We start from the raw sequence: 9,965 nt of genomic DNA on the forward strand, positions 1-9,965 counted from the left end.
GTCTTTCAAGGTCTTGATATAAGGTGTGCACGTTACTGACAGAATAGTGACCATGCTATAATGGAGAAGGGAGAGAAATGGTGGAAGGGAACTGAAGTCACATGGTGCCCTCGCCATAGAGAATAAAAGGTGGAAAACATATCTACAGCTTATTCAAAAAAATTGGCTATATCCCTTTGAGCATTTTCTGAAGACAGTAGAGGACATCTATAAGAAAAACATAGAAATGCAAATGGTCACATTGGTGGGATGAGTCCTCTGTTGATTTGCTCCTGCTGACTAAAGTTACCTGGAGATGAACTGTTAACTCTTTTAGGTCCATAACTGGTCTTTTTTGCCCAATTCCAGGCACCTTGAATAACATTTGGGTGGTTATTGTAACACTCGTCAACCCATGTGATCTGATAGTTGTTCATATGAACTGAATGGATTAATCAAATTGTTTAATAAAGATTTAGCCATTTGAATTTGAGACTTACAGGGTTATCCACAAAAGGGTGAAGGGTTTGGAGAAGGCAGGAGAAGTGAACAATCTAGGACAACATAACTGATTTGGAAACATTCTCCAATTCAGCTCACTTTCCAGTTCAGCTTTGTTGTCCTAGATTGTTCACTTCTCCTGCCTTCTCCAAACTCTTCACCCTTTAGTGAATAGCCCTGTTAGATAGGTGGCGTGGTCAGAATATGATCTCATGTTTTTCAAAGGCAAGAGTTGCTTATCTCTCCCCATGCCCACCATTGACATATCTTCTGGGACTATTGGTGGCTTTACTCGAAAGTGGAAGTTCATTTTAAGCTGCATTAATTACATGTTTAATTAATATTTTCTCATTATCTTTAGGTGGCGCCCCCCTATCTCCCCCTTGGTGGCATTGTGTACTTTCTTAGTCGCGGAGAGATACTTTGGTGATCGCTCACTGTGGAAACCATATCTAGATGTATTACCCAGCAGTTATAGCTGCCCTTTATGTTGGGAACCAGAAATGGTGATGCTCCTTCCAGAACCCCTCAGACAGAGAGCTGAGCAGCAGAGGGCCGTTGTTCAGGAATTCTACTTTTCCAATGTGTCCTTCTTCAGATCGTTGCAGTCGCTGTTTCAGGAGGATGCAGAAAACATTCTGAGCTATGATGCCATGCGTTGGGCCTGGTGCACAGTAAACACACGTACAGTGTATATGAAACACACACAAAGAGACTACTTTTCTTCTGAACAGGATGTGTATGCCTTGGCACCATTACTAGATCTGCTGAATCACAGCCCTGGTGTGCAGGTAGGATCCACGGCTTGTATACCAGCTATTGGTTCTGGTTTACCTAATAGGCATCTGTCACACTTTAAGGATAGGTCTAGGCTGGTTTTTGCAGGCTACTCAAGCCATGTCTGTTTCAATTTGGGGACTGGAGTGCCCCACCCCATCCGCTAAGTTTTATGTTGATTGACTCTTTTGCTGGGCACAGTGCAAAGCATCTGAACAGGAAAACATAGACTATCCAAACAGTTCTAAGGCCAGCAGACTGGAGTGCGGCTCTGTTTTCTGTTTGGGAGTCACTCAATTCAGAAATGGACAAGACCCTTCTACACCTTCTGTAATTCAGTAAGGAAGTGCAAAGAGTCATGATATATATAAAAGCACTGTGACCACCCAGAAATCATCTATAGTCAGTGAACTGCAATCTGATTGGTTGCTATGGATTACTGAGCTTGGCTCATTATAAAAACGAACCGTACGGGCGCACTTCCAATGACATCGCTAAAATCATTTTTATTGTTCCGAACATAGGATGCAAAAAGTCCACCCAGACCCTCCACACTTTAACGCATTTCACCCACTCAGACCTCTATGAGTAAGCCCTGTCTGGGTGAAATGCGCTAAAGTAGGGACAGGCTGAATAAGCTTTCTGTATCCTTTGGCTGGAAGAATAATTTGATTTAAGCTGATGTCATTGGAAGTGTGGCCAGACTCTTTCCTTGTAGATGTGTGGAGCATGGATGAGCTCCATTTGGCCGGCACCCAAAGGGCTATTTTGTACGGGCAACATAAAGGGCATTGCAAACAGGAGGCAGAGCTCTGTTTTTACTGACCCTCAACCACCCACCTACACAATGACAATGTAGCCACACAGGAGAGTACACATTACTGCTGCAATTTTAACTCGGCATGTCACGTTTGGCATGCGGCCCATTGTAGTGGTTGCATGTGGTTGCTGCGAGATATTTTAATCGTGGGATGGGATGAAAAAAAATGCCTGCAAACCGCTGCTCTACCACAGATCACTTTTAGGGTCTTTTTTCTTATTCTTTGCACATTTATTGTATACACCAGTGTGTGGGGTGTTTTTAGATTTTGCATCATAAATGGGATGAGGCCTGACGATGTCACTGGGGGAAGGAGGGCAAACAGCCTTCCAAACCTTCCAGTCATACCAGAATGTGGAGCTGTTGTGACCGGCAAAAGTCCCTGATTTACTTTCTATAACTTGTTTCATTCAGGTGGAAGCTGCATTCAATGAGGAGATCCGGCGTTATGAGATCAGGACTAAAGTGCGGTATAGGAAGTATGACCAAGTGTTCATTTGCTATGGGCACCATGATAACCAGCGCCTTCTGCTAGAATATGGATTTGTGGCAGCTAATAATCCTCATCAGAGTGTCTACGTTACTAGAGGTAAGTGTGCACTAAGACTGAATCTTCAACACATAGTGTAGCTGGTTAATAAAAAAATTCAGGAAAGTGGCATTGTGGCCTGCAGTAGCCAAACACCTTCTATGCTGCTGTCCTTTCCCAGCGCAGGTTAGAGCTTTCCATTCTGTTTCTAGATCTGCCTTATGGTTTGCTCTGAATAGTGCACGGGTTTGCCGACTGTGCCTGCTTCTGTGCCCCATCTGTAAGTTGTCACCTTGTGCCTCCTTATAATTTCCAGGAAGAATATATTGTATTTTAGTTGTACTGTAAGGCAAAGCTTAAGATTCCCAGGGTGTGGGATGGTGGCAGGAGACCGGTATCTCCACGAGGAGGGATGGCTAGATAATTTTGTGGCTGTCCACTAAACCATTTCTGGTTGGTGCATACCCACAATAGATATGTGGAAGCTTTGTGTGCCTCCTGTCTTGTATCAGATGCATTAATGAGTATATGGACATCCGTATAAGTCTTTTAGAGGGTAAGGCACGGCTGGACAAATCCCAGGAGCCATCCAGTGCTCCTCAAAAATTGCAGCCGGCCCCTAACTTTTGAGGTTTCATCTAGTTGTTGTCAATGTGCTGGCTCCTGAATTCCAGATTAAAGTAGAACAAAGCCAAAACTTTTTTCTAGTTTTGGATAGAGTAAGAGAGGGTTATAACCCCTCACAGCTTTTTGCCTCCTGTGTTCTATTGGGGAGATTTCCATATTTCCCTTCACTTCCTGTCCGATAGCCACAATAGGAATTGAGAGGAAATCCCTGGTGGTAACAGGGTCACCAGAACGAGTGTCCCCATTGGATTGACATTTCTGTTCTGGTGACAACCCAAAATGTGGGATTTTCTTTCTTTTTATTTCAGTGATAATGGTCACCGGGACAAATAGAGAGGTGAATCTCCAACGGGGACACAGACAGCAACAAAAACCTGACAGGGGTCTGATCACTAATACAAAGCACAAAAATTCCCAGCACACCGGCCTGCAACAAAACAAATGACACTGTCTAACAGTATGCATTAAAAACAGAGGTTTTAGTTGCGCAACTTTTGCTAAATATTATTATTATACATGATTTATATAGCGCCAATAGTTTGCACAGCTCTTTACAATATAAGGAAGACATTACAATCACAATACAATTCAAGACAAGATGGTAAGGAGGGCCCTGCCCGTGAGGGCTTACAATCTAAAAGATGTGGAAGCCGCACTGCCCCGTCAAGGCTCCGCTGTGTATTGTGGTCCTAACTCTAATTTTTGAGAGCCATATTGGAGCATATTTAGCAGTAGATAAATTGACTATATACAAAACCCAACAGTAGTCCTTGATGGAGGCAATTCAGTCCTGCCAAAGGTGTGATGCTAACAAGGTGCTGCAGAGACCACATGCTGACAGCTGGAATCTGATTGGTTGCTGCAGATGTAGACATTTTCTTTTGCCTATTTTTCTAACTTGTCTGATATTGTTTTCCACTATTTGTAGATGTCGTCCTCCAGCATTTGTCTTGTGCAGACAAACAGTTACAGAAGAAATGGTCACTGCTGAAGGAAAATGGCTTTTTAGAGTAAGTTGAGTGTTTTGCCTGTGGCATTGACATGAAGCGAGTAAAGTTGAAGTGACACTAAACTCAGGAGTTAAAGTGGACCTGTACCTCCTTTTACTAAAAATCAAATCAGCATACAGTTCTGCATGCTGATTTATAATCATCTTACATTCATTGGTTAAATAGAGTTCATCTACTTCTTGGTCCAGTTCTGGCACAAATGATGTAATGTGCCCAAGCGTTGCATCCCGGGAAGGTTACATCAGCAGAGCATTGCTGGGAAATATCATCTGTAATCTCACATTTTCCTCCTCTGAGATGATGTGCATGGTTACATGTCCTAGTCACACGTGCCAGAGTTCCTGGAAGTAAAGGGAGAGTAGTCTGCCCTTAGCAAAAATGGCCACTGACAGAAGAATGGGAAAGAAAAGAGAAATAAGGAATGCAAAGAATACAAAGCCGTCAATTATCTAGAAGTTATCTGGTTGTAGATTGTCATCACTAAACATTTCTAAAGATGTGTTTGTTGTTATTTTAAAGTAAAGTTCCTCTTTAAATCACTCCTGTGATGGACTACAATCTCAATACAAATTAGTAAACTAAATGTGAGATTGTAGTCCATCACAGGAGTGAGCTTGGAGCGGTGGCTACTTTACAACACACACAGGGACCGTGGGCAAGAAAAGTAGCCCCCCCTCCAGAAGGAAGGACAGTGTCAGCACCAATTCAGAGATGATTTGAGGATCTACAGCCGAGTGATACACAAATAAGATACATTTTTGTTAATAGTTAAGTTACCTGAATGCATTTAACTCAGCAGATGTAACTCCGAAGTTTAGTGTCACTTTAACTATTACAAAAAATGTATCTTATTTGTGTATCACTCGGCTGTAGATCTTCAAATCCTCTCTGAATTGGTGCTGACACCGTCCTTCCTACTGGAGGGGGGCTACTTTTGCCATGTGGCAGGTTTTCTATGGCAGAATAGACTGTGTGAGTCTATTCTGCCATAAAAGCTTTTTTCTGTACGCTGAGCCATGCATGCTCAGGAGTTACATCATCGGGGCCCAACCAATCAAGCGGGCGAACACTGAAGACCAGGGCGAGCATAGAAACACCAGAGAGGGAGAAGTGCAGCGCTGGAGGGGATCGGTTTGGTAGGCAAGTCATCCATAATATGCTAATATACTGTACATACTAGCACATTATGGCTAAAAGCTTCAGCCACATTTGGACATGACGGACCCTCCTGGAAGCTACTAACAGCTCTCAAACTGCTTTGTCTGAGTACTGAAGAGTTGTAAGTAACTCCCTTTAGTGTTATAAGTTTTTTTTTTATATCTTTTTTTTTTTAATGTTTGGGAATCAGAATCAAGTCAGGATTGAAGGTGCATCGAAAAATGATAATCATCATTAAAGGTTTACTGTCAGATAATCTGCCTGGAACAGCCCTGTGATAGAGCCCACACTTTCCCCACTCTTTCCTCTGTTTTTTTAAATTTTACAATTTTTTTAATCTTACGGTGAGTGCAGATCACAGCGCTCTCCTCCAATCACCGCTCTCCAGCCTCACATAGTAGGCGGAGCCGGAAGGTGCGGGAGGAGAGCTCCGCCTCCTGTAAGATGACAGCTGTCACCACCCGCGCCGCTCGGCATCCTGAATTCTGTCACCACCACTCGGCCTCCTGGTTTACTCTTCCCAGCTGGGCGCCGGTGCTGCATTAGAAGGCACACAGACCAGCGCCTACTGGGTTGGAGAGAGGCATACACTGAATTTTCGGCCAAGATTTTGGTGCATCCCTACATGCTGCTGCCTGATAAAGCCGGTGCATCCCTACATGCTGCTGCCTGATAAACCCATCTGCAGAAACAGAGCTGTCTGTGTATGTGGTTTATATTGAAGAAAGTATCCCTGACATCCCTTTAGAGGTCCATGGCTAGCCTATAGTTAGCCTGCTGAAATGAATAAGCAGCATGGCCTTAAGTGTGGTCACATATGAATCGCTGTGATCATACAATCAGTCATTTAAAGTGACTAAAATGATCAAACTGATAATAATTACAAACCATTAGATCGGATTACTAATCTCCCAGGTGATTGCCTCTATGACTGCGGTGGAATTTCGTTGATTGCTTCTGATCAATCGAGCAGATATCTGCAAGTTTTGGGAGAACCGATTTCAATTCAGATCAATTAGCTGATCATTGTTTTTAGAACATTTACATTTAAAACTGATCGTATTTTCTGCAATCCATTGCAGAATGAAGAATGAAGGGATGCGTTTAGCAATAAATATAATAAAATGAACTATAAAATCCTCTTATTTTTCCTTACCAGTGCAAGTTTTTCGAGAATATAATCTCTGTGTTGTTTTTAGCACATACTGGAAAAAAGTTCTTCTGGGAAGCTTTGTGTCTGAGTCCAACGAGCGGAGCTGTATGGAACTTGTGAGAACGATTTGCCAGCACTTACTAGAACAGACTTCACGGGCTCTGCAGAAGGTGAGTCAGGCAGATGCTGGAATCACATTTAAGAGGCGTTTGGCTTGTTCCTGAAACTGGGGCCCATAATGTTAACCCTTTATCCCATTAGCATGACATTAAGTGAATCTATAGGGCTGGCAGTACTGTGGTAATAAGCTCTGAGCTCTTTCCCCCCAATTCACTAATATTCATAGTAGCACTGCCCCTGGAAAATGCAGAGTGACCTGGAGACACAGAGCTGGCGTGCAATTACCTTGTTACAATGATTCAAGGGGGGGGGGTTCAGCTGTTCTACAGCCTGTACAAGACAATCTGACCCCTGTGTCAGATTGAGTTTCCTGTGCAGGAATTTTAAATTTATAGGGCTCAGGCACTCTAAAATGTCCATAAAAAAAGGCAAGCAATGTGTATCATGAAAATGACACATATACAGCATCACTCACAAAAGTATATATGGGCTTTAGACTCGGCAAGTACAGGAATATAACTGATGATCTTCCAGCAATGCAATCAGCTTATAAACCCTGTTAAAAGAACACACTACAATTATTGTTAGGTAGTTTTACATGTTCCCCAGTGTTCAGCTTCATCTCATGCCAAAAAATATATCTAAAGGCAGAACTTTTTTTTGTAGTTTTGGATAGAACTTAAAGGAAAAGTGCACTTACCTTTGTGTCCCCTTCCTAATCGATCCCACCCTACCGCTCCGCAGATCTGTAGTTACCGAGATCCAACTGGCACAGTTCCTCTATTGTTTATAGTCCAGCGCTGAAATGCTCCCTCTGCTGGCCGCACCTCCACATTACAGCCCCATAGATACAGCCCCCTTCTCCCAGGAGGGGAGTCTAAAAGTGCACTTATTCTTTAAAATCAAATGCATGTCCAGCCAACACTTTTTCCTGGGGAAGCTTTAGAGCTCCTGTCATCCGTTTTGTTAGGATCGTGGTGTGAGCCCGAAGTGACGAGGAGGACCTCCCTTGCAACCCCGTCTGATGACCACTGGGGTTGAGAACAGTAGGTTCAGGCAGGGGATGCACGAGTGCCGGATGCGGATCTTGAGGCCAAGAGGTCTACTTGATGACCTAGCAGAATGGCCGTCGTGCTAGAAAACCTGACACGTTTACTGATACCTCAGGTTCATTACAGATATCAAACAAAACAAGGGGGTGGGGGTGTGTGGCTTATTAGGAATAAGATGCAAAACAGTGATTATAAACCAATATTTCCACCCACTTCTTCTCCAGGTGACAACACTTTTAAAATACAGGTAGTGCAGGTAATATAGGTATTAAACTTTTTTTCTTTTTTTTCCAGATCACTGCTTGGAAAAGTGAACACGCAACCAATCCACATCTTGCCTTAGTGGAAGCGTTACGACTGGAAGAACTGAGAATTCTGCAAGCTTCGGACAACCTTCTACAGAACGGGGACCTTCTGTCACTGTAGACTTGTGCCTCTGGGTGATGTGTTTACAGCTGCGAGCAGACTCTGATCCCTTTTTCAGCATACCTCAAATGTAGAAAAAAATGATGTTGCGCCATGGAAATTGTTGGCTTTTTCAACATACTTGAACAGTCAAACATAAGCTCTTCAGTCAAGCAGTGCCTACAGATAAAGGTGATGGACCTGAATAAAAACACAAGGACAATTCTCCCTTTCAGTCATTTATTCAACAGAAAATATCAATAGATGTAACGGTGTAGTGTGCAGAAAGTAAGTACACCCTTGGCTTTAGAAGCTGGTACCTCCCCCTTTAGCACAAATGACTTCTTGCAGACATTTTGTATAACTGTCCACCAAGCTCTAACATTTGTGACCACTTCTCCGTGCATAATCCCTTCTTTTGCAAGATGTTTGCGGGTTTTCTTCCACTAACTGCTCATTGCAAAATTCCGCAACACAATTTCAATAGGAAATCTGAGATTTAACTGGGCAGCCCATAACCCTTTATTTCCTATTTTTGAGCTTTATTTTTGAACTACTATTCAAAATACCATCGAATGAAGACCACTGGGAGACAACACTTCCAAGAATGTCAAGCTCCTGGGTCACCCGCAGCTCCCTCTGGTCTTTCCTGCCTATCAGTGATGTGTGGAGGTCATCAGGAGAACCAGTAATCGCTTTAGGGGTCCAAACAAATTGACCCTTCCATCACTTTAACTTGTATGCTTCTGAACTCTACTAAAGGGGTTTCCTTTTTTTATCGCAGACCTTTACCCACAAAGTTTTAGATCTACCAGGACGGAGGCATATAAATGAAATGCCTTATGACTACAACTCTACACTTTCACTACCATAGGTGATGCTGTAGTGAAGACAAAACACTGTGTACCACCCAAAAACATTCTCCTGCTGTCACATAATCCCCCATGTTGCCTCTTCTGGTAGTAGTGACCGGTGATCAGAAGTTCCTCTCTTCTAAACGCACTCGCACTTTCTATCATCCATGCTTGTTCAAGGTTAGTGAAAGTGAGTTATTTCAATTTGCTCATAGAAAGTGTCACTATACTTTTATCCTAAAATGTCTTACTTAGCAAGCAATTATTAATATATATCTATCTATCTATATATATATATATATACTGTATATGTCACTACAGGAAACAATTATTAATATATATCTATAGATATATATAGATATGCTGTATGTGTCACTATGTTGATAATTGCTTGCTATGTAAGACATTTTAGGATACACGCATAGTGACACTTTATATGAGCAAATTGAAATAACACTGCTTGATATTTAGCGCATTGCACCGGCTTTCAATCATTAAGAGTGATATACGCATTAGCATTGCAGCTGATATTGTTTTATTATTTTTGCCTAGTGCGCTCTTATTAATTGATTTAACAGTGAAAGCCAGAGCCTGCCAGGCAACTAGCATTTTCAGGAGGTCAGCAGTGACAGCCTACATCTTCCTCCCATTACAGTTTTTTGTTTAAATGTTGCAGCCCCTCCCACACACAACCATTATTAATGATAACACAAGGCTAGGCTAAACCATGGAGGTCCGAGTATGATCCTCCTTACAGGGTGCTGGTGCTCTGCATATGTGACAGCTGCATTTGTATGTTTTTTTTAATAGTAATTTTAGATGATTTTATAAATATTTAACACGTATTTCATGTTTCAAAATACATTTTATATGATAAATAAAAAAAAAACCCTCTTGTAGAATTAATTTCAATGAACACAACTCCTCGGATAAAATCGGCTCCAGAACATAAAGAAAATGCAGTAATGGTATTAGTAAGA

The 9,965-nt window shown here is 42.2% G+C and overlaps 1 protein-coding gene across 1 annotated transcript in view; it reads left to right on the top strand.

The window, feature by feature from the left end:
* SETD4 (SET domain containing 4) overlaps positions 1-8,152 on the top strand; it is an 11,744-nt gene extending 3,592 nt beyond the window's left edge. The window contains exons 5-10 of the mRNA XM_018561489.1: positions 842-1,271; positions 2,492-2,666; positions 4,162-4,243; positions 5,424-5,522; positions 6,601-6,724; positions 8,021-8,152. Coding sequence (XP_018416991.1) covers positions 842-1,271; positions 2,492-2,666; positions 4,162-4,243; positions 5,424-5,522; positions 6,601-6,724; positions 8,021-8,152 — 1,042 coding nt within the window. The remainder of the gene's footprint in view (positions 1-841; positions 1,272-2,491; positions 2,667-4,161; positions 4,244-5,423; positions 5,523-6,600; positions 6,725-8,020) is intronic.
* The last annotated feature ends 1,813 nt before the right edge of the window (positions 8,153-9,965 follow it).

Source organism: Nanorana parkeri, unplaced genomic scaffold (assembly GCF_000935625.1).
Source record: "Nanorana parkeri isolate BGI_ZX_2015 unplaced genomic scaffold, ASM93562v1 scaffold527, whole genome shotgun sequence".
Lineage (NCBI taxonomy): Eukaryota > Metazoa > Chordata > Amphibia > Anura > Dicroglossidae > Nanorana > Nanorana parkeri.